Here is a 26,409-nt window from a genome sequence, read left to right on the forward strand (position 1 = left end):
TTACATTTTGCTCGTGAATTATCTTCACTTAAACTACTGATCATTCATTGTGCACATGGTTGGCTACTAAGTCAACCATGTCCACAATGAATGATCAGAATTTAAAATTATATATTTACAAATTAATTACCGGTTAATAACAAAGAATATTGGCCCGCCATACCTAGGTGAAATGTCTCTGAATGATTTCAACGGTTCTGTGATATGCAAAACATTCTGCATTTGTTTGTTGACTGTTCCTCACAGAAACACTGTTACAGAGAGTGGATATTCCACTTCGACAAAGAAAGTGACTATTTTGCCTACTCCTACGTAGCTAATTATTATAAACGTATGTTTGATGCTGCATAATTTAAAAAGCGTTGTGTTAACGTGAAATGATACTACATATTTTTAGTATTTGCACTAAGAAAATTGTTTGTGTTTCGCTATCTGCTAAATTGATTAGATACTTTCAGATAATTTTTTTATACATTGAAAATTACCAACGTGTATCCATCAGCCATATGTAATGTCATAAATACATTTCACATACAAAACAGGGGAGAAATGTATTTCAATATGGAAGTAAAGTATTTGTAGGACCAAAAATATGGGAAGTTTCATTTCACCTATTGCAGACTGAAAAAGTAAAAATCTTCGGTACTGCAGCTTGCAAGAAAATGAAGCCATAAAGAACGTAATTTAGGTTGTTACTTCATCATAAATTTGTCATAGTAGTTGACAGAGAGTAAGATGTACAATCCACTTCTTCTTTTAGTCCTAATCCACTTTTATAATATGGCTTCCAGGTTGTATTTTTCATATCCACTAATGCTCTGGTTGTATCATGGAAGAAAATAAGGAAATTGAAGGGACTGAGATTTGGCGCTATACACGGATGTTGAAAATTAGATGGACTGTTAAGATAAGAAATATAGAGGTTCTCGGCCGAATTGGGTAGGAGAGCAACATGGGGAGAACATTGTCTAGAAAAAGAGACAGGATGATATGATGCGTGTTAAGACAACACGAAGTAAATTACATGGTACTTGACAGAGCTGTAGACGGTAAAATTTCGAGGGAAAGATAGAGAGAGGACTTTATGTAACATATAACTGGGAATGTTGGCTGCAATTGCTATTTTGAGACGAAGAGGTTGTCACAAGGGACGAACTCAAGGTGGGCAGCATTAACTGGAATCCATCTGAAATAACGAAGATATGACAGCTAGTCGTGAGCCAGTGGCTACTTGATTAGCTGTCAAACTATGTATTCTAAGGTTCAAGGTTAGTCTTCCATCAGTTATAGAATTTGTTTTGTTACTTATACATTATTTTACCATGCCAGTAGTAAATATGAAGATGCAATGTCATTTGGAGCCTTACATGTGAGTGGGTAAACTAGTTCAAAACTTGGAGCGAGGCAAAAACGTATCACTCGCATTAGGTGCACGCCTAGTTAATCACTATACTGCTAAAACCAACGCACTGGTTGAGGGATCATTACCTTAGAGCAGATGACAGCCACACCTGGTATTTTGTTGATGTGTGTGTTTATATTTATCTGTGTATCCTTGTGTCGTGTTCGTCCACTTGTGTCGTTTTGATGTGTGATGTCCTGTGTCGTCCTCTTTGTGTCTTTTCTGTCGGCGACTTTTCCCTGAGCTCTCTCATTTCTTTGCAGACGTTCTTCCTTCATTTACCTTTTCAGACGCGCGTGCATCCGCCGAGGAGGCACCTGCGACCACCGGCCGAAGGATTGTTGCTACAATTCGAGCTGCAGGTGCAACCTGTGGGGCGCCAACTGCCGCTGCCAGCGTATGGGACTCTTCCAGAAGTGGGGCAAATAGGCGCACCACCACCACCGCCGCCCACGGGCTCTCCCTCTGCCGGCGCCCGCGACTGCCGACTGCCTCGCACCACCCACGCACTTACCTTGCGCTCTTACACTTAGCTCACTTTCTGCCAAACCCAGTTTTGAATATACTGGAAAGCCAGTGACAAAAATTTGTCAAATCGTATAAAAATATGTAATTGTTTGAAATATCGTGGATGTGTAGAGTAGTCTTACTATAGTTTAACAATATTGATGAGATTCAGCTGCCATTTGTTTCGAATCTTTATGGCTCATTGTACCAAATTTATGTGTGCCTACTTAAAATACCATTACTTAAACTTTAATAGTCGTCTGTCTTCTTGAACTCTTCCTTTTGAAACTATAACACGTATTATTTCTGAACTCAATGTATTATTTTAAATAAGGTAGGATTGTTGCTAACCTACAAACATAGTCGTAGGTTTCATACTGAAAACTGTATACTTCTTTTAGATAAAACTCCCCTCAACACTTGTGGAGACGAATATACATTCTGATGAAATAATGCTGAACGATGAAGTTTCTGGGCCTGTAGTGCATTGCAGCTTGTAACAATAAAACTATATGAAACGAAATATTCTAAATTCAGTAACCCTTAACAGTAGAACACACATACAGACACACACTACACACACACACACACACACACACACACACACACACACACACAAAAGCCAGTATTATTTTTTTACCACATTTAGTCATGTTCGTTATTTCTAATATACTCTACTTGCGTGAAATGTTGAACTGTCTGGACGAAGTACTATTTTCAATATTATTTCATGATAAAACAGAATGTGGTCGCTCTTACATGCATGCCGATCTGATTATGAGACGCATTTTATTGAGTTTAGAAGAGTAGGTTCAGCGGATTAACTCGTGATTACGTTACACGACGACGTCACTATTACTGTAACATCACAGATATCGTGGTTGTCATGATGGCTTTAATTAGTTTAACGTCCGAAACGTAATCTCCAGTTTTTCTACCATAGTGCTTCAAATTGCGTTTCGAGCACTGAGGGAGACTCCTCTGTCCTCAGTCCGATCTCTACCTGATATTTTCTTGGCTAAATAACTTATTTCCTCCTGTGATCAGCCAGCGGTTGCATGCAGCTACTTCTCTTCCGCTTTATGTCTGAAGTTACACTAACACCGACACGCTACTTGTGAAGCGATAAACAGAAATAATTTTGATATTTTCTGCATCTTATATGCTTCAAATGAAACTCTTTTACTTTATGAGGATTTCATTACGTTTAGTCAGTGTTACTCTTTCGGTAAAACAGTTATGAATAATGTAGTACATAACGAGCAATTATCTAACATTTCGCGCTCGAGAAATATGTGGGAATGATATCCACACGTGACAGAGACAATACAGCCGTCATTATTGCTCCTTTTCGTCTTCCACCAAATAACACTTTTCTCTGATGAACAGTAAACTGCATCCACGCGTTAGATTGTCCTATCAAATTATTCCTCGCAATCGGCAGGTTTTCGAGCGCCAGTAGCAGGCTGGTACAGCGCCGAGCCTTCGTTACTGAAAAAGAGTCTTAGATGTTAATTCCTTGTATAATCTCTAGATAACAGATTCGTTCACATCCTAGCCCACTTAGAATAACTGTGTATTGAAAGACTAATTGGGTGCAGATAGTAATGGATCGATAAGTTAATTACAATGTAATATTTAACAAACTGAAATTATTGTATTATTCGATTTGTTTATTTATTGTTCTCCTTTACGTATCAAATAAATGTAGTATGACTAAATGCTCTGTTTTTATATAATTTAGACTGCTTCCCAACAATGTGACTGGTAACTAATGCTTTACCAACCTTACATTTCACATCTGATTAAGTTGCTTTCCTATAGTGTAAAACTGTAGATACAGAAATCACTTGAAAGTTATTAATATGCATACGTCCACAACACAATGACACATTTATGCATATTTTTCTGCTGTACTTTATCGCAATATATTCAGTGCACTGGAATATCAGAGAATATGTAGTATTGTTTTCAATGTACAACATATACTACGACTATAAATTATTTTGTGCAATTTCAGGAATACAAACGTTAGAAACCCGAATCTGTCTGGTTTCATATCTGCAGTCTTCCTAAAAGTAGTTTAAGAAATGACTATTGGCAAGGTGAACAAGAAAATGGTTTATACACTTCAATTAAAACTAAAGTATATTCAAATATTATAATGACCAGATTGTTTCTAAAGACCTCTATTCATTCTTAAGTCAATGTGAACAATGTGGAACTTCCCATTGTTCCATCTACATAATAACGAAAAATTTACATACAGGACAAACTGAATCAATATTTCTCAATGTCATCAATTTTCTGCGAGAAAAAGAAAGAAAGAAATCAGCACTACAGTTTGTTCGCTTAAGCAACGTTTAGTCTATAGTACAGAAATAAGAGGCCAAGAGTAACCAGTATTAAGTCTTATGACGGTAAATTTCTGGTTGCCATATGTAATTTACTGATAATGCACATGGATTAAGTAATATTCGTTTATTTAATCTTATACAGTTTTAGTTTTTGAAATGTCTTGTAAGTAACACCACAGATTCACTGTTTGCAATCGTTTCTCGTTAATACTAGTAATGCAGTGTCTTTACTCTAGACCTAAATAAAGCACTATTATTTATAATCTGGATATTAACAGGAACCTAGTTTCAACTGAGTGGATTTTGCGTATAAAATGGGTAAACTACCTCAAAGGTATGAGGTTTTCTTGTAACACATGAAATACCGTTAATTGCGAACAGAGTTTTATCTTGAAAGTTGAAGTACATGTTAGTTTCAGGTGAAAGATATGTGTCAGAAGCAAAGCATATTTGAAAATATGAAAAAATACGGAAGAAATTATATATTTTTATTCCGTCAGAGATTTAAGAACAGAAGTAAAGGATAGTAAGTGACAGATTTTAGAGTTCTATGTCATGTCATTAAACCTTCATCTGTACAAAGATGCTGAGATAACATAGTTCAGTGTATATACCCCATCTTAGTAAGCTTTTGCAACACCTCACATTTGTGGAGGTAGTATATTTTGTTTGTAACCACGCAGATGTCCTGTACATTTATAGTTATATTCACTCAGAAATAAAGATACAGGGAATAAAACCATGCTCTACAATATTTCTTCCGCTAATGTTAAGTCCACATACCTTTACTTAGTCAATGGTAGGCAGAAATATTTTTATTACTAATTGAAAGCCTTTATATTATCAATAAGGCATATTCTACAGGTTATTTCGTGCAAAGACAGCAATCAGTCACCACTGACAATGATATTTACACAAATAGCGCCGTTTTGGACAAAATAGCATAAGGCACTTTGTACTACAGTACCTCTCATTCTGACAAATCAGAAATACGTCTGTTAAATCCAACTAAGGAAAATACAAAACTGTATACAACTATACAGTAATACTTTTACAACGCTACTTCGTTTTAGAAATACTAGAAATTCCCTCCAAAGTCAGAAGAAATACAAAGATTTCAGATACTAACATTTTCCTAAGATCGAATATTATAAGTAGTGATCAAAATCGCAGAGTGCTAAGGCACCAGAAGAATACTATAATTTTATTGCACTGTTCGCCCCCAGAGCACGAGATATATTTCAATTATTTCTTACATTTAACAGAAAAAATTATTCTGTTTGATCTCATTTCCTGCTTTCCTTGTGACGTGGAACGTACTAAGTTACCCTCTGTGTTCTGCTTTATGTTGAGTTACATGCAAGTATGTATACTAGAACAAGCCATGCAATTAAACGTCCTCTCATAAACCGTATGAAATTGAGACCCATGATAACGCTTTTTTATAACAAAGATTCCAAAAGGAACAGGGGTATGGTAGCCTAATATTGTGTAAAGTAATAATACTGGGCATGAATAGACATTTAACAGAGTTTTACAAAAATGGCTTAATACTTACAATGCTTCAGCAACAAAGCTTGTAGACGTGCACAGTGCAATGGTCATGTTTGTTCCATTTGTTTACCTAGCCTTTCACTCTAAAAGTCTTCATATTCACAGACACATGTGTTCACGTTGTATATTGAGCGGAGAGCCGCCAGCACCTTCTGTTAACTTCAATTGCGAACTTCCCTTCTGTTCTGAAAAGACATGAAAAGAAAATAGGTGACATATATTGCTCTCTGTCGCTATTGAAATGTGTATGTTGATTACAATGATAATTCAAGGAAATTACTGTCTTTGCTGAAGGCACCAAAATACGTAGTCAAGGGTCCTACTCGTACTGTGAAAGACAATCAGACTTACAATAGCGGAGGATTGGTTCATAATATACTCTTGCAAAGCGTCTGCGAGTTAACAAAACGTGAAAGAAGATCAGTCTTGAAAGCTGTGAATGTAGCAGACAGCTTTCATCACACTCCTTACATTTTAGAGCAGATTTGAACTGTCTTTTGCCGAAAAACCCGCAAAAGACGCTCCACATTGATCCTTTGACTTTCTACAAGTTGAGATAAATATAGAGCTACAGTCTTTTAGCAAAGTGGAACCAGTGTCCTCTTAAAATAAAAACATAAAGCTTAAGAATAATGAAAGAATTGACCACAATTAAGGCACAGGTATTACGTGAAAACATTGTGTTGCTCGTGAACGTACCTTTACTAATGTTTGATTAGTGAATTTAACAACTGCATAGGGCACAATTCTGGTACCTGAAGTTACGGTCATAAAGACATGGTATGTAGAAACGTAAATGTTAAGGTGAGTAAGGCCGTGAGGTTGGTACATAATGTGTTATGACAAAAATACAAATGTAATGAGGTAGGTAAGTAAAACGGCAATATGTATACCTGATAAAACAATGACAGATATAAAGGTAACAGTTAAAATTAGTAAAGTCCAAAAGTGATTTCAAAATTAATTTATCAAGAACATTTACATATAAACAAAAGAAAAATAAGTATCGATAACATGAAGATATTGATATAATGTACTAATAAAGACAGCAAAGAAACGATAGCATCATTGGAAGACCTGGCTTGTAAGTGCTATCACACTGTTTCAATCTATCGGAAGCTGACTTAGGAAAATAAGAAAATTATAAGTTAATGGTTTCGAAAACATACATTAATTCGTATACTCTACCTAGTGAGAGGAGGACAATTAATTTTGTCTTAAGATTTGTTTAACTGTTTTGTTCAGCCACTTACTCATCAGCGGAATTTGTTAGCATTCCTATAATTATTTGTATCGCTGACTGTAAAGGATAAATTCACATTCCAATACGGACAGCGGACTATAACTGCGTTGCACTTCGCTGAAGATTCTCTAGAGTATTGACGGTAGACTGAGTCGTGACTGTTGCCTCGGCTCAATATAATGTTGTAAGTATAGTTATAGTAGATGGACTTCCTTGATCATCCCCTCCCCCCTTCCTCCTTTGGCAGTTCACTCAACCTTTTTGCAGCTAGCACCTCACCCTCTCTGCGAGACACTACAGTCTGGAGCGACTGCCCTTCTACAGGGTTGTTGTACGCGACAAGTGCGTCCGCAAGGAATGCCCATTTCTTGCTTCTTGTCAGCTGAGGATATCGCCGATTCTCGTATGCGCCTTCAGCATTTCACGATTGTCGCCACCTCACTTCTTAAAGTGTAAGCATGCACACAGGCAGTTTGTTTAGAACTGACAAATTAATATAAAAACGAGAAACAAACTACTGCATCATGAAGGAGACATTTTCGCATGAAGATTAGTGGAACTGATTCTATATCACACTTATAATAACGTGAGTCTGACTACAGTATAAGAGGCTAACATGGGTATTAAAAAAATTACCAGTTTTAAATACGTACAGAAAATTATTTACCCTTATGTATTATTCTTAAAATCAACTACATACAAAACATAAATGTACCTTTTTAACATGGGTTTGAACCATGATGACAATAACACTTAAAACTCATACACACAGCATCATTTTTGATCCCTTTTGTTGTATGTGGACTGTATCTTCTCATGAGTTCCCAGTGGCCCAAGCTTTACCTTGTGTCAAAAGATCTTGCTAAGACGTCTCCCACAGGCTACCCTCCACCAGACTATGTGGTAACTATTGGCTTTTATCAACGACCACGTTACAGTTAGTCCACATTCTGCAGTCTAATGCCGGTATGTGATGAATACAAGATCTGACTTCAAGTAAAGGTCCATCAAACACTGTTCTTAACCTGTTTAATAGTGGAAACTCCAGTTCATGACACAAGAAGAAACGAACATGAACAACATTGAATGAGGTTTCGGGGTTGCAGCTGGATCATGTTGACTTCTTTCCACAATATTTCGGCTGGCAACCGTTCAGCCATATTTAGGTGAGTGTCTGCCACCGGAGAGTGCTTGCTCACGGTGTCAGCTTTATAGCAAAAGTTGGTGCGGATATGCATGCGCACTGGCGGCCGTCGCAGGAGCGTCCTACACTGAAATTCACGCTCCCTGCATATAGTGTTTCAAGATGCATATACTGTGGCGCGCAGGCGCATGGGTAAAGGTAAGACAACAAACGTCAGGAGTCACCAGGCGTGTCATTATGAATAAAATGTCTCCTCTCAGAAGGAATTAAAGAGATCGCCGGGTCCAGTGCCTTGTCCAGTTGAAATCACACTCACAATTTATGAGGTCTTGTGCTTTACGTATTTCCACATATTCTTTAATTACTGAATCCCAAAAGGACCTCACCGGGGTCAGGATTTTTGTGGATGAATAATCCATAGGGGTACTGCACAATGCACAGCTACGGCCGACTTACTGGACTGCGAAGGGTGTATGGCGCTCATGTGCAACGGACCTTTCATGCACTGTGCGTATCATCTGACCTATGTAAGCTTTCCTAAACTGGCAAAGAATTTTTTAAATTCCGGCCTTCCGCAGACTCAGATAGTTCTCTACCGAACCGAGTAGAGCCGGTGGCCGAAATATTACTTTGACTTGATGTTTACTTAGGATCCAGGCTACTTTAGACGAAAGGTTTTCGATGTATGGATGGAACGTCCTGGATCTGAACAGCTCCTTATTTTCTTGATATTGTGGTTGGTCACATTTCTTCCTCCTTAGCGCTGTACTAATCTGATGTACAGAGTAACAATTATCCTTGAACACCAACTGTAGGTGTTCTGTCTCCTATGTAAAGCTGTCTCAATCAGCAACAACATGTGTCCGATGCACCAACGCTCCAAGGACGTGAGCTGAGGAGGAAGGAGCGTTACCATCCACAACATCAAGAATGTAAGGAGCCGTTCACATTCAGAGTGTTCCTCCCGTATGTCGGAAACCTTTCGTCTAAAGTAGGCTGGATACTAGATCAAGTTAAAGTAGTCTTTCGGCCACCGGCGAAGATGAAATGAAATGATCGTATGGCATTTATTGGCCGGGATATCCGCTTCGGGGTTCGGCTCCGTATTGCAAGTCTATGGATCATTTGTCCACAAAAATCACGACCCCGGAGAGAATTTTTGGGAGTCAGTAATTAAAGAATCTGTGGAAATACGTCAAGTAAAGGTCTTATAAATCGTTCCGGTTGATTCAACTGGACAAGGCTTGGGACCCGGCGATGCCGTTAATTCCTTCTGACAGAAGACATTTTATTCATAATCACACGTCTGATGACGTATGATGTTTGTCTTCGGCTCCACGAGCGCGCGGTCGGATTGAGGGCGGACATGTAGTTTCATCTTTACGCATGCGCCTGCGCGCCACAGATGGAATAGTATTTTCATATGGTGTGAATTTAGATATAGGACGTTCCTCTGACAGTCGCCAGTGCGCATGCATCTCTGCATCAGTTTTTGCTATAAAGCTACCAGTCTCCGGTGGCAGACACTTACCTAAAGATGACTGAACAGCTGCCAGCCGAAATCTTTTGAGAAGAAGCCAACACGATCCGGCTGCAATCCGGAAATCTCATAGAATATTCAGTAGGCAGGGAAAACTTCAAGAGCCACAAATATACACAAGTTTCAACGGAATAAATTCGGAACTTATCTGTGAGACAAATCTGAGAAATAACTCATTCAGTAGCACGAGTATATTCCTGGAAAGTCTTCATATTCACAGACACATGTGTTCACGTTGTATATTGAGCGGAGAGCCGCCAGCACCTTCTGTTAACTTCAATTGCGAACTTCCCTTCTGTTCTGAAAAGACATGAAAAGAAAATAGGTGACATATATTGCTCTCTGTCGCTATTGAAATGTGTATGTTGATTACAATGATAATTCAAGGAAATTACTGTCTTTGCTGAAGGCACCAAAATACGTAGTCAAGGGTCCTACTCGTACTGTGAAAGACAATCAGACTTACAATAGCGGAGGATTGGTTCATAATATACTCTTGCAAAGCGTCTGCGAGTTAACAAAACGTGAAAGAAGATCAGTCTTGAAAGCTGTGAATGTAGCAGACAGCTTTCATCACACTCCTTACATTTTAGAGCAGATTTGAACTGTCTTTTGCCGAAAAACCCGCAAAAGACGCTCCACATTGATCCTTTGACTTTCTACAAGTTGAGATAAATATAGAGCTACAGTCTTTTAGCAAAGTGGAACCAGTGTCCTCTTAAAATAAAAACATAAAGCTTAAGAATAATGAAAGAATTGACCACAATTAAGGCACAGGTATTACGTGAAAACATTGTGTTGCTCGTGAACGTACCTTTACTAATGTTTGATTAGTGAATTTAACAACTGCATAGGGCACAATTCTGGTACCTGAAGTTACGGTCATAAAGACATGGTATGTAGAAACGTAAATGTTAAGGTGAGTAAGGCCGTGAGGTTGGTACATAATGTGTTATGACAAAAATACAAATGTAATGAGGTAGGTAAGTAAAACGGCAATATGTATACCTGATAAAACAATGACAGATATAAAGGTAACAGTTAAAATTAGTAAAGTCCAAAAGTGATTTCAAAATTAATTTATCAAGAACATTTACATATAAACAAAAGAAAAATAAGTATCGATAACATGAAGATATTGATATAATGTACTAATAAAGACAGCAAAGAAACGATAGCATCATTGGAAGACCTGGCTTGTAAGTGCTATCACACTGTTTCAATCTATCGGAAGCTGACTTAGGAAAATAAGAAAATTATAAGTTAATGGTTTCGAAAACATACATTAATTCGTATACTCTACCTAGTGAGAGGAGGACAATTAATTTTGTCTTAAGATTTGTTTAACTGTTTTGTTCAGCCACTTACTCATCAGCGGAATTTGTTAGCATTCCTATAATTATTTGTATCGCTGACTGTAAAGGATAAATTCACATTCCAATACGGACAGCGGACTATAACTGCGTTGCACTTCGCTGAAGATTCTCTAGAGTATTGACGGTAGACTGAGTCGTGACTGTTGCCTCGGCTCAATATAATGTTGTAAGTATAGTTATAGTAGATGGACTTCCTTGATCATCCCCTCCCCCCTTCCTCCTTTGGCAGTTCACTCAACCTTTTTGCAGCTAGCACCTCACCCTCTCTGCGAGACACTACAGTCTGGAGCGACTGCCCTTCTACAGGGTTGTTGTACGCGACAAGTGCGTCCGCAAGGAATGCCCATTTCTTGCTTCTTGTCAGCTGAGGATATCGCCGATTCTCGTATGCGCCTTCAGCATTTCACGATTGTCGCCACCTCACTTCTTAAAGTGTAAGCATGCACACAGGCAGTTTGTTTAGAACTGACAAATTAATATAAAAACGAGAAACAAACTACTGCATCATGAAGGAGACATTTTCGCATGAAGATTAGTGGAACTGATTCTATATCACACTTATAATAACGTGAGTCTGACTACAGTATAAGAGGCTAACATGGGTATTAAAAAAATTACCAGTTTTAAATACGTACAGAAAATTATTTACCCTTATGTATTATTCTTAAAATCAACTACATACAAAACATAAATGTACCTTTTTAACATGGGTTTGAACCATGATGACAATAACACTTAAAACTCATACACACAGCATCATTTTTGATCCCTTTTGTTGTATGTGGACTGTATCTTCTCATGAGTTCCCAGTGGCCCAAGCTTTACCTTGTGTCAAAAGATCTTGCTAAGACGTCTCCCACAGGCTACCCTCCACCAGACTATGTGGTAACTATTGGCTTTTATCAACGACCACGTTACAGTTAGTCCACATTCTGCAGTCTAATGCCGGTATGTGATGAATACAAGATCTGACTTCAAGTAAAGGTCCATCAAACACTGTTCTTAACCTGTTTAATAGTGGAAACTCCAGTTCATGACACAAGAAGAAACGAACATGAACAACATTGAATGAGGTTTCGGGGTTGCAGCTGGATCATGTTGACTTCTTTCCACAATATTTCGGCTGGCAACCGTTCAGCCATATTTAGGTGAGTGTCTGCCACCGGAGAGTGCTTGCTCACGGTGTCAGCTTTATAGCAAAAGTTGGTGCGGATATGCATGCGCACTGGCGGCCGTCGCAGGAGCGTCCTACACTGAAATTCACGCTCCCTGCATATAGTGTTTCAAGATGCATATACTGTGGCGCGCAGGCGCATGGGTAAAGGTAAGACAACAAACGTCAGGAGTCACCAGGCGTGTCATTATGAATAAAATGTCTCCTCTCAGAAGGAATTAAAGAGATCGCCGGGTCCAGTGCCTTGTCCAGTTGAAATCACACTCACAATTTATGAGGTCTTGTGCTTTACGTATTTCCACATATTCTTTAATTACTGAATCCCAAAAGGACCTCACCGGGGTCAGGATTTTTGTGGATGAATAATCCATAGGGGTACTGCACAATGCACAGCTACGGCCGACTTACTGGACTGCGAAGGGTGTATGGCGCTCATGTGCAACGGACCTTTCATGCACTGTGCGTATCATCTGACCTATGTAAGCTTTCCTAAACTGGCAAAGAATTTTTTAAATTCCGGCCTTCCGCAGACTCAGATAGTTCTCTACCGAACCGAGTAGAGCCGGTGGCCGAAATATTACTTTGACTTGATGTTTACTTAGGATCCAGGCTACTTTAGACGAAAGGTTTTCGATGTATGGATGGAACGTCCTGGATCTGAACAGCTCCTTATTTTCTTGATATTGTGGTTGGTCACATTTCTTCCTCCTTAGCGCTGTACTAATCTGATGTACAGAGTAACAATTATCCTTGAACACCAACTGTAGGTGTTCTGTCTCCTATGTAAAGCTGTCTCAATCAGCAACAACATGTGTCCGATGCACCAACGCTCCAAGGACGTGAGCTGAGGAGGAAGGAGCGTTACCATCCACAACATCAAGAATGTAAGGAGCCGTTCACATTCAGAGTGTTCCTCCCGTATGTCGGAAACCTTTCGTCTAAAGTAGGCTGGATACTAGATCAAGTTAAAGTAGTCTTTCGGCCACCGGCGAAGATGAAATGAAATGATCGTATGGCATTTATTGGCCGGGATATCCGCTTCGGGGTTCGGCTCCGTATTGCAAGTCTATGGATCATTTGTCCACAAAAATCACGACCCCGGAGAGAATTTTTGGGAGTCAGTAATTAAAGAATCTGTGGAAATACGTCAAGTAAAGGTCTTATAAATCGTTCCGGTTGATTCAACTGGACAAGGCTTGGGACCCGGCGATGCCGTTAATTCCTTCTGACAGAAGACATTTTATTCATAATCACACGTCTGATGACGTATGATGTTTGTCTTCGGCTCCACGAGCGCGCGGTCGGATTGAGGGCGGACATGTAGTTTCATCTTTACGCATGCGCCTGCGCGCCACAGATGGAATAGTATTTTCATATGGTGTGAATTTAGATATAGGACGTTCCTCTGACAGTCGCCAGTGCGCATGCATCTCTGCATCAGTTTTTGCTATAAAGCTACCAGTCTCCGGTGGCAGACACTTACCTAAAGATGACTGAACAGCTGCCAGCCGAAATCTTTTGAGAAGAAGCCAACACGATCCGGCTGCAATCCGGAAATCTCATAGAATATTCAGTAGGCAGGGAAAACTTCAAGAGCCACAAATATACACAAGTTTCAACGGAATAAATTCGGAACTTATCTGTGAGACAAATCTGAGAAATAACTCATTCAGTAGCACGAGTATATTCCTGGAAAGTCTTCATATTCACAGACACATGTGTTCACGTTGTATATTGAGCGGAGAGCCGCCAGCACCTTCTGTTAACTTCAATTGCGAACTTCCCTTCTGTTCTGAAAAGACATGAAAAGAAAATAGGTGACATATATTGCTCTCTGTCGCTATTGAAATGTGTATGTTGATTACAATGATAATTCAAGGAAATTACTGTCTTTGCTGAAGGCACCAAAATACGTAGTCAAGGGTCCTACTCGTACTGTGAAAGACAATCAGACTTACAATAGCGGAGGATTGGTTCATAATATACTCTTGCAAAGCGTCTGCGAGTTAACAAAACGTGAAAGAAGATCAGTCTTGAAAGCTGTGAATGTAGCAGACAGCTTTCATCACACTCCTTACATTTTAGAGCAGATTTGAACTGTCTTTTGCCGAAAAACCCGCAAAAGACGCTCCACATTGATCCTTTGACTTTCTACAAGTTGAGATAAATATAGAGCTACAGTCTTTTAGCAAAGTGGAACCAGTGTCCTCTTAAAATAAAAACATAAAGCTTAAGAATAATGAAAGAATTGACCACAATTAAGGCACAGGTATTACGTGAAAACATTGTGTTGCTCGTGAACGTACCTTTACTAATGTTTGATTAGTGAATTTAACAACTGCATAGGGCACAATTCTGGTACCTGAAGTTACGGTCATAAAGACATGGTATGTAGAAACGTAAATGTTAAGGTGAGTAAGGCCGTGAGGTTGGTACATAATGTGTTATGACAAAAATACAAATGTAATGAGGTAGGTAAGTAAAACGGCAATATGTATACCTGATAAAACAATGACAGATATAAAGGTAACAGTTAAAATTAGTAAAGTCCAAAAGTGATTTCAAAATTAATTTATCAAGAACATTTACATATAAACAAAAGAAAAATAAGTATCGATAACATGAAGATATTGATATAATGTACTAATAAAGACAGCAAAGAAACGATAGCATCATTGGAAGACCTGGCTTGTAAGTGCTATCACACTGTTTCAATCTATCGGAAGCTGACTTAGGAAAATAAGAAAATTATAAGTTAATGGTTTCGAAAACATACATTAATTCGTATACTCTACCTAGTGAGAGGAGGACAATTAATTTTGTCTTAAGATTTGTTTAACTGTTTTGTTCAGCCACTTACTCATCAGCGGAATTTGTTAGCATTCCTATAATTATTTGTATCGCTGACTGTAAAGGATAAATTCACATTCCAATACGGACAGCGGACTATAACTGCGTTGCACTTCGCTGAAGATTCTCTAGAGTATTGACGGTAGACTGAGTCGTGACTGTTGCCTCGGCTCAATATAATGTTGTAAGTATAGTTATAGTAGATGGACTTCCTTGATCATCCCCTCCCCCCTTCCTCCTTTGGCAGTTCACTCAACCTTTTTGCAGCTAGCACCTCACCCTCTCTGCGAGACACTACAGTCTGGAGCGACTGCCCTTCTACAGGGTTGTTGTACGCGACAAGTGCGTCCGCAAGGAATGCCCATTTCTTGCTTCTTGTCAGCTGAGGATATCGCCGATTCTCGTATGCGCCTTCAGCATTTCACGATTGTCGCCACCTCACTTCTTAAAGTGTAAGCATGCACACAGGCAGTTTGTTTAGAACTGACAAATTAATATAAAAACGAGAAACAAACTACTGCATCATGAAGGAGACATTTTCGCATGAAGATTAGTGGAACTGATTCTATATCACACTTATAATAACGTGAGTCTGACTACAGTATAAGAGGCTAACATGGGTATTAAAAAAATTACCAGTTTTAAATACGTACAGAAAATTATTTACCCTTATGTATTATTCTTAAAATCAACTACATACAAAACATAAATGTACCTTTTTAACATGGGTTTGAACCATGATGACAATAACACTTAAAACTCATACACACAGCATCATTTTTGATCCCTTTTGTTGTATGTGGACTGTATCTTCTCATGAGTTCCCAGTGGCCCAAGCTTTACCTTGTGTCAAAAGATCTTGCTAAGACGTCTCCCACAGGCTACCCTCCACCAGACTATGTGGTAACTATTGGCTTTTATCAACGACCACGTTACAGTTAGTCCACATTCTGCAGTCTAATGCCGGTATGTGATGAATACAAGATCTGACTTCAAGTAAAGGTCCATCAAACACTGTTCTTAACCTGTTTAATAGTGGAAACTCCAGTTCATGACACAAGAAGAAACGAACATGAACAACATTGAATGAGGTTTCGGGGTTGCAGCTGGATCATGTTGACTTCTTTCCACAATATTTCGGCTGGCAACCGTTCAGCCATATTTAGGTGAGTGTCTGCCACCGGAGAGTGCTTGCTCACGGTGTCAGCTTTATAGCAAAAGTTGGTGCGGATATGCATGCGCACTGGCGGCCGTCGCAGGAGCGTCCTACACTGAAATTCACGCTCCCTGCATATAGTGTTTCAAGATGCATATACTGTGGCGCGCAGGCGCATGGGTAAAGGTAAGACAACAAACGTCAGGAGTCACCAGGCGTGTCATTATGAATAAAATGTCTCCTCTCAGAAGGAATTAAAGAGATCGCCGGGTCCAGTGCCTTGTCCAGTTGAAATCACACTCACAATTTATGAGGTCTTGTGCTTTACGTATTTCCACATATTCTTTAATTACTGAATCCCAAAAGGACCTCACCGGGGTCAGGATTTTTGTGGATGAATAATCCATAGGGGTACTGCACAATGCACAGCTACGGCCGACTTACTGGACTGCGAAGGGTGTATGGCGCTCATGTGCAACGGACCTTTCATGCACTGTGCGTATCATCTGACCTATGTAAGCTTTCCTAAACTGGCAAAGAATTTTTTAAATTCCGGCCTTCCGCAGACTCAGATAGTTCTCTACCGAACCGAGTAGAGCCGGTGGCCGAAATATTACTTTGACTTGATGTTTACTTAGGATCCAGGCTACTTTAGACGAAAGGTTTTCGATGTATGGATGGAACGTCCTGGATCTGAACAGCTCCTTATTTTCTTGATATTGTGGTTGGTCACATTTCTTCCTCCTTAGCGCTGTACTAATCTGATGTACAGAGTAACAATTATCCTTGAACACCAACTGTAGGTGTTCTGTCTCCTATGTAAAGCTATCTCAATCAGCAACAACATGTGTCCGATGCACCAACGCTCCAAGGACGTGAGCTGAGGAGGAAGGAGCGTTACCATCCACAACATCAAGAATGTAAGGAGCCGTTCACATTCAGAGTGTTCCTCCCGTATGTCGGAAACCTTTCGTCTAAAGTAGGCTGGATACTAGATCAAGTTAAAGTAGTCTTTCGGCCACCGGCGAAGATGAAATGAAATGATCGTATGGCATTTATTGGCCGGGATATCCGCTTCGGGGTTCGGCTCCGTATTGCAAGTCTATGGATCATTTGTCCACAAAAATCACGACCCCGGAGAGAATTTTTGGGAGTCAGTAATTAAAGAATCTGTGGAAATACGTCAAGTAAAGGTCTTATAAATCGTTCCGGTTGATTCAACTGGACAAGGCTTGGGACCCGGCGATGCCGTTAATTCCTTCTGACAGAAGACATTTTATTCATAATCACACGTCTGATGACGTATGATGTTTGTCTTCGGCTCCACGAGCGCGCGGTCGGATTGAGGGCGGACATGTAGTTTCATCTTTACGCATGCGCCTGCGCGCCACAGATGGAATAGTATTTTCATATGGTGTGAATTTAGATATAGGACGTTCCTCTGACAGTCGCCAGTGCGCATGCATCTCTGCATCAGTTTTTGCTATAAAGCTACCAGTCTCCGGTGGCAGACACTTACCTAAAGATGACTGAACAGCTGCCAGCCGAAATCTTTTGAGAAGAAGCCAACACGATCCGGCTGCAATCCGGAAATCTCATAGAATATTCAGTAGGCAGGGAAAACTTCAAGAGCCACAAATATACACAAGTTTCAACGGAATAAATTCGGAACTTATCTGTGAGACAAATCTGAGAAATAACTCATTCAGTAGCACGTGTATATTCCTGGAAATATATCACCCTTATCATCTGAAAGTGTAAGATACTGTAACACTGCTATTTATACATCTCCACTGATCACTCTTCATTCATATAACCTAGTAAGGCGAATAAAATTATCACACATCGAGAACGCCATACACTCACATTAAAATACAAAATTCAGTTAGAACGGAAACTTTATTAATAAACACATGGATACATTACTCCGTTGCATGTGCACAGCCTCACACCTATGTACAGTTAGCATAATGTAAGACAAGATAATGAAAGACAAAATGTTCTATGTATCAATCATCAACACCGTAGATAAAATACAAAACATGACAAATGTTTATAATTACAACCTCAGTCACAAAACATTTCGTTCATACTTCTGGCCACGTTCCACTATCTTCCATCAACAAGATAAAGTGTTCGTAATTTCAGACTTATAGCTATAACTGAAAGTTGTAATCTCTGGCTTAAAGTTCATTAGTTGTAGTGTCACTAATAATGCTAAGCCAAGTCAAAGACCTAGGACACATACGAGACCGCTCTTTTGTCAATACAAAAATCCATAATCGTACAAGACGAGCAAATGCAATGCTCGTTCCCTTATCTGATCTTTTAGGCACCTGATCGTTGAATCTATCCCTTGTTCAAAACGAAAACACCGTCACAGTGAGATCAGCAGCTCAGGAAAACAACAGGTTATATTTATCATCTGTGGACCCATGGAAAAGGTGTAGGGCTGTAACGAATTTTGAAATGTAAATCAACACATTATTTACTTAGAATGATTCCCATAATTCACACAAAATTAGCGTAGACCAATGTTCTCTAAAAGCTGAAACAAAACTGCAAAATTATGCTAACACTATGGGGAGGTACCAAATTATATGGAAGACATGCACGGAGGAAACACGACGAGATCTCGTCTAGCAGCTCCTGAACTGAAAGTCAGTGAGACAAATGCAGGGCACACATTATAGCCAACTGAGCAACAGAAGTTGCATGGGAAACTGAGTGAGTACCATCTTCTCAGAATATGGGTCGTATTACCACAAATGCGATACTCACGTTTCACCAAAAGTCAGTTAGTGGGCTCTGATCAGTATCGGAAGGGAGCTGGGAGCCGAATTGCAGAATATTTGTTCAAAATTCGTAACAGCTCACGTTCAGAAAAGACGACTCAATGTTGTTTCCAGTGTCAAGAAGGAGAATATCACTTATTTAACGAAAGAAAAGGGGTATGCAGCAGAAACCTTCCACATTTTCAAATACGAAGTTGGTACTCCTTTGGAGCAGAGACTTGTCGATTGCTCAGGCTCTTCTCGCCATGCTCATGCACAGTGGCAGGAGTGACTCAACTGGATGCAGGAAAGTGCTGGGGTGAAAGCAACCGACGTTGCCGTGCTGGTTGGGTGGTGTCACAGTGTCCCGTCCTTTTATGAACTTACAGAAAGAGGCAAATTGCCATTCTCAATTATTCTTTGGGAGTGGCGGTGGCAGTAACGGTGTCCTGTACCCTGAGCAAGGCCAGGCACCAGCTCTAGGAGCAAAAGCACAGAATAGGCTGCAGCCCAGCTTCAGTGGAAGCTCTCCAACTCCCTGGGGATGCTCAGCCCTTCCAATGAGACTCACTGACTCGTTTCTGCTGGAAAACTGATACAGAGACAATGCTGAGAGAGAAGCTTTCCTGTGAGAGTAATGCAAAGCGTTCCTCCCATGTACACATGTCCGGTACACCCAAGTAACCACAAAGCAGTGGCAGAAAATATAACGACATCACAAACGATATGTGATAGTCATGCCACATCACCCCTTCATCCCTCTGTTACTAAGGATTAAACGTTCACATACTGAAATGCTCATTCGTCAACAGATTTAAGCATTCCAGAAATTAATCATGTCAAGAAACCACAGGAATCAGATGAGACGCCTATCAATTTGCCATTAGGATACAGAAAATGGCAAGGCATCATATTTCCTGCCTGACGTATAAACACTTTATGATGTGAGAAAAAATATACCACACAATCCATAAACAATGTAAAATACTTTTAGTCACAGCCTCAGCATCTAGAACTAATATGCATTCACAAGATAAAAACTAGCTAGGAACAGACAAGAAAAAATGAAATAATAGACTCCATAGCTATGGACAGTACACAATAAATTGACAGCATGACTGTCACAAAGGCAAATTCACTAAGTGAGAGGAACATCAACAACACATTATTATCCACTACAACGCATGGAAGCATCCTTCCTACCGCTGAAAAAGCACTTTTTACCTTTAGTAACAATGGCCACGAAAGCCTGCAGACTTGAATAGAACGCTTGTATGCGCAAGGCGTACATACCTCGCTCAGTAGATTGGAGAACCTGCACAGAAGAAGAGGTTAATTACTTAATGATCTGGCTTTTCCCTCTCAGTGTCCTCATTATTAAGCTATCTTCACTTTGGTCAAAATTAGTCATCATGCGTAGATAATGAAAGCTAGGAGGATCTACCAAACGGCGTGCCAAGCGCTTCTTCATGAAAGAATCCAACAGATACGCAGGAACTTCAATTATATTAACTCCTTTACAACAGCTTTTCATTTTTCACTGGCGACGACTGTCTCACCTCAGACGGGGACGAAATGCACAGAATAGCGCACAATCGTTCAGCAAGGTTATAAGATTTCAATGCACAGAAACAAAAAGTAGTTCGAGAAACTAACGGATGAAGTGCAGAGAAGAAATCCTTTCTGGATCTGAAACTACTACTGCTGAACCGTTCCTCAGAGAAACTCGATGAAACAGCCGTCTCAGTTGTGGGCATATGTCTGAATTTCGCAACTACGCCGAAGAAAATTCCCGTTGAGGAAATCGTCAGTGCCGTCGTAACATTCTTATTTTCTCTTCCGAAGGTTCAGTCGAATAAACAAGACAGGATGTGTCGATAATTCTACGGATAATCCAGAATGGAGCCCTCTGTTACCAAGTATCTCACCCAGAACACACGGCCTGTCCGAGATACACAAATTGAGACTGATAGTGAATGGAGTTAACACGCCAACTCACTTTGTAGCAAATCATTTATCTGGAAAAAATTCATCTATTTCGGAAAACAAATACATCTGTCAAAGACTCGAAACCTTTTTTTGAAAATTCTACACTTGGTGAAGATATTCCCAAGTAACATTCTTGAACGCTTAGATGTGAAGTCTTTATTTGCTAACATACCAGTAACAGATAAAATGGAGATTATAAGGGGGAAAATTGCTACAGATGTATGTGACATAACTTAATCACGCCTTCGAGAGAGCGATTTTAATAAATATAGAGGCGAAATTTTATGACCAGTCTGAAGGTGTTGTTGCGGGTTCACACTTGTCGCCAGTAGCAGCTGACAATTTTATGGAACATTTTAAGTAACAGGCATTAAGCAACGCTCCTTTAAAATCTTCCTGATGGTTTCGCTGTGTGGAAGACACATTTGTTACTTGGCCACACAGCAAAGTACAGCTTCACGGGTTCCACAATTTTTTAAATGAGTTTCCTCCCAAAATCAACTTTACCTTCTGATTTTAGAGTGAGGTCGGTCTCCCATTCCTAGACGTGTTGGTATATAGGAGATCTGACAACACTCTATGGCACAGAGTGTATATGAAGCCTACTAACACCACCCAGCCCAAAAGAAAGCAACAATCAAGACTACTTTGACAACAACAGAATGGAATCGGAATTGTATTTCTTAGAAAGGAAATTATGGTCAACGGTTACTATAGCTAGTCCACAGATAGCTATTGAACCAAATATTAATTGTGCTAAAAGGAATGATGAAAAACCACCTTATCACTGTGTTACGGTAACTTTGTTGCCGGGGTCAATGAATGCATCAGCAGAGATATGGTAGACAGACCTTTCTTCTGTCGAAATAAAATAAAAGATTTTTCCCAACGCAAAACGCATGCATCATATTACCTGCACACTACGGGCGCCTATGCTATGATGTGTGGCTGCGGCATAGTGTACATAGACGAAACGAGAAGGATTGTTAAAGAACCTGTTAAGGAACAGGAATGACTCAAGCGGCTCAAACAAGATGTGGAATCTGGGGTAACGGAAAGTCACAATAACTGCTCCCTTGACGTTGGTCTCAATAACGAACGTTTGCTGGCTAAGGAAACCAACTTTATTGAAGAAAGATCCGAGAAGCGATTGGAAATTCTAAAAACGAAGAAACTTTATCAGAGAGGAGGGTTGTAGGCTTGTGGCTTCGTGGCTCCCCGTTAACAAGGAAGTTAATATGCAGCCCCAGTTTGTGTCCAATACAAACAACGTCTAGGAAACCTCAATGTTTTTGATTAACATTCTCCATCTCTTGTTCTGCTCGTTTCGTTTCTGTCCAATGACGGTGACCCACCAAGAGCAGCAGGATTTTTAGTCAATAACTCTTTTTCAGCATAAGTGCAGGAAAATTGGCTTTCCGTCCAATGATCAATGGTAGTCACAAGAATTTTAGCCAAAACAAAACTTCGGATTTAGCACGGGTAGCTTCACTAACTATGCAGTGACGATCTCTCACCAATGGTAGCCACAGGAATTTCATCCAATAGCCCCACTTCCCAAGGGTCCGTGTGAGAAAACCCTCTTGTATATGGGAACCCAACACTGATCTTTGACAGTGTTCAGCTAACCGTGGATACCACTAGAACCCGAGAAAGTTCACAGCAGAGGAGTCAAAAAGTAGAAGGTATAGAAGGAATATGATGTTGCCTAACAACTCAGGTGGTCTTGCCTTCCAGTTTCAAAGAGATATGTTAACTTTCTCTATATTACACTCAAATCACACTCATATTAATGTGAGGAGAAAAATAAAAAAAAATACTCGAATCAAACAAGATGTCTTTCATCACTGAAGAATGCTCCAAAATCTCAATTTAAAAATGGAACTTAAAGTGTTTCACCATTTGTTACACCAATTCATATATCAGTTTCAAAACATCTACTACCTCACCAAGCTCAGGTGGAGGGAAAGTTATTCTCATATCGGCGTTCCATACGCCATTACTACAATTGCCTTTTATATCTTGATAGGTGCTAGCTCAGCTATTCCTGTCGTATTGGCATCTCATTTTTTCAGCGCCTCTTTACCTATATACATGACAAATATAATGTGACGTTTGATACTCATTAGTTTCCTGTCAAACTCAGAACGACACAAGTGATTCAAATCCTAACAAGGTCTAAATCATCAAAACGGATGCTCCGTCTTTAATCAACAATCTATGCACTACTTAATTCCCTTTGAGCATCAAATAGGCCACGTTGGAACTTGCCACCAGCAAAATAAGTTAGTATCCCTATAGCACACAGTCTTATTCCTTCAGACATCAGCAATGAAAAATCCTAACAATCCAGAATAAGGCTAAGCATTTTAGTCAAGGACTACAATAAGAGATATCACCCAATAAGAATCTTCATTTGTTGGGAAACGAATGATCTCCATTACACCTTTTACTATTCCTCAGGACAGCACAAAACCCTTCACACTGTTTGACCCTCTAGATTTTGAAGAAATCCATAAATAAATCAAATCATCCAACATAATCCCAGAAGGAATAAGTAAAATAACCACAAAAATAGACATCATTCTTTTAACAAATACATCAAATACTCTAACATAATTAATACAAGCACAAAAAATAACGGCATCATTCATAAAAAATATCCTTACAAACACACAAATACAGCCATTGTCAGTTGCTATAAAGCATGATCAAATATCACTGGAACAGAACAATATCAGCTCTGAATCACAATTATTCTTTACCTTAACAGCTTATCATAGCTCATACAATTTGAATTAATCAAATGTTATTTTACCTTAGACAGATATGAACATTCTTTCACAAGTGATTAACTTTTTCACACAAATCTGACACCTAGTACTCTCAAAAATATGAAAAACACACTATCTCAGTTAGTTCAACATTGTTCTCATTACCCATGTAATATACATAGTCAGTATTTGCATTGAGCATTAAGACAGAAACATCTGTTCATATCAAATACACATTCATCCTCACAGTTTACTGACAATCATTCATTAATTATGAGACAGGCATCACATCCTTGACATTACATACACATTCCGCACAGATCAAAAGACAACCAACTGTAAAATCACTGTGTCAACATACAAGGACAGAACCATCAGTTCGTCCAGACATCTGTGTATCCATACAGCTAGAACAGAAAACTTTAAAAAAATGAAAATATTCACAACATGTCAGACCATGCTTTATGTCATGTAGTGAACATCACTGCATAACTCTCACGACTGTTAAGACTCAAGACGCATAGGAAATAAAAAACATAATAATAATCCTGTATCAGTTCACTGTATCATAAAATATTCAGGTACATCCCATACCACTACATCAGAATAGCCACAAAAAACACACTACTAAGTAATTGTGACGACTTAAAAGTATATACTCACCATACCAGTTATGACACTCAAAGAAGAAATTGTGCAGCCATGGAGAGAATTACTTCATCAATGAACAAAACTGAAATGGAAGAAAATTTACAACATAATGGTAAGAAAATTATTACTGAAAAGATAACCCCTTAATTGGAAACCACTATGCATATCAACCTTAACATCGAATAACACTAAATTCCTCATCACATATTGCCACCCACATTGAGGAAAGTGTCACAGCACATGATTGATATATCATTAATACACACTGAAAATACCTTTTCATACAGAAATAGTTAATTAGCATTAACAGAAACAGTAAATATGTGGCAGGAGTGGATATATGAAAACTAGATACTATGGTACCTCTACAGCTCCTGAGACTCATCCCAGCGCTGGACCCAGTACAAATCGTACACCTTTGTGCCTTATATACTTACATCTGCGTTCTTTAACCTGCGGTTCCACATGATTTGAAACATCATGCAGTGCCTGTCGAAAATCTTGATACGTGTTCAGCTGTCAGATGTTGTTAGGAAATGGAACTGCTGGGTAATGGGAATTTGAACATCATTCATAACATGAACACAGTTCAATAGACTTCCCAGGGCTGCAGTAAACTGACATATAATGTAACAATTTGACAGTGCAGTAACAAAGATCAGCTACTTCAGCAGAACACAATTAGCCCACTCACACCTTAGGAGACAGGTTTCAAACCCCAGTGTCGTCCACTAGTCTGAACGTGCTACAGCACGCACTGGTCGAGTAACACAAGCACTAAACACTTCTAGAACACATATACAAGGTATCTTAAAACAAATACAAGAAATTTGACTACACAGGCCAACTCCGGCTGTTAATAAACACTATCAAGGAAATGGGCCAGAGTAAAATGAAACCCCTTCCTTGAAATAACTTTATACGATAGAATTTAAATAACACGTGGATACCAAGCTTGCAAGGTAACGTGACTGGTATTGTCCAATGAATGAAATATAACAGTTCGATAACATTCAAGACAAACTGTAAGTGAACAACAATTTATTGATTCAGACACAATTTGTTCGCCAACAAGAAAACACTATAAACGCAACAAATTATTAATGTTACGCATGCTTTCTCGTGCCAGGAGTAAAGTTACATAAGACAGTACAGTTAACATTTGGCACGCAGTAACAGCAAAATTTGCATAAGTCAGAAATTTATATTGAACACTAATAATAAATGTGCACCATAAGAGGTTGTGCTGTTCCGCGGATCAAGACACTGGATCTCTAAATCTTTCGAATCAATACTGGTTAGCTAAATAGGAGCTAAATCTGCGGCTTAACGTGACTAAATGTTAACAGGTGTCAGTCACACGACATGCCCACCAAAACTAGATGCAGACATATAAATATTTCATTCGGTTCACAAAAAAGGGGGCGAGCAGATACGACTTAAATCAGGCCAAAACGTGCTCAAAAAGTGCTCGACCGGTGTAGTCCTTTGGTAGAGGCGTTGGCGCTCGTAGCAGGCTAGCATACGTGTTGTGGCCGTATCATAACGGCCAGTGCTTCCCTCCACCGTGAGCTGCTCCTCACATCACATGTTCAAGCCACGGCTGACGGGACACTTCTGATGTATACCATGTGTTGGCCGTCCTCAAAACCCAACTCACGTTGCGTGACCGTTCACCAAACGGATGAAGTCCTGCCTCGGCTGCTAAACGATGACTGCCCATACGGCAGGTCCCGTACTGCTATGCTCGCCCAACAGCATAGCGCCCCCTTGTTCCAGGCGCCCTGTGTGCGTGAATAATATGGGTAGCAATTCCCGGACTCATTTGGACGAAATGGCCTCAGACGATGGCAAACTGTCCTCTTCAAGCGAGTGTGTCCTAGCCCAAACTCCCTCCTGGGGCTCCTGTCACGCTAAG

General features: G+C 39.6%; 1 protein-coding gene across 1 annotated transcript in view; it reads left to right on the forward strand.

The window, feature by feature from the left end:
* The window catches only part of LOC124788701, a 433,390-nt gene extending 429,664 nt beyond the window's left edge, over nt 1–3,726 (forward strand). The window contains exon 5 of the mRNA XM_047255980.1: nt 1,693–3,726. Coding sequence (XP_047111936.1) covers nt 1,693–1,831 — 139 coding nt within the window. The 3' untranslated portion in view covers nt 1,832–3,726. The remainder of the gene's footprint in view (nt 1–1,692) is intronic.
* Nucleotides 3,727–26,409: the final 22,683 nt, after the last annotated feature.

Source organism: Schistocerca piceifrons, chromosome 3 (assembly GCF_021461385.2).
Source record: "Schistocerca piceifrons isolate TAMUIC-IGC-003096 chromosome 3, iqSchPice1.1, whole genome shotgun sequence".
NCBI lineage: Eukaryota > Metazoa > Arthropoda > Insecta > Orthoptera > Acrididae > Schistocerca > Schistocerca piceifrons.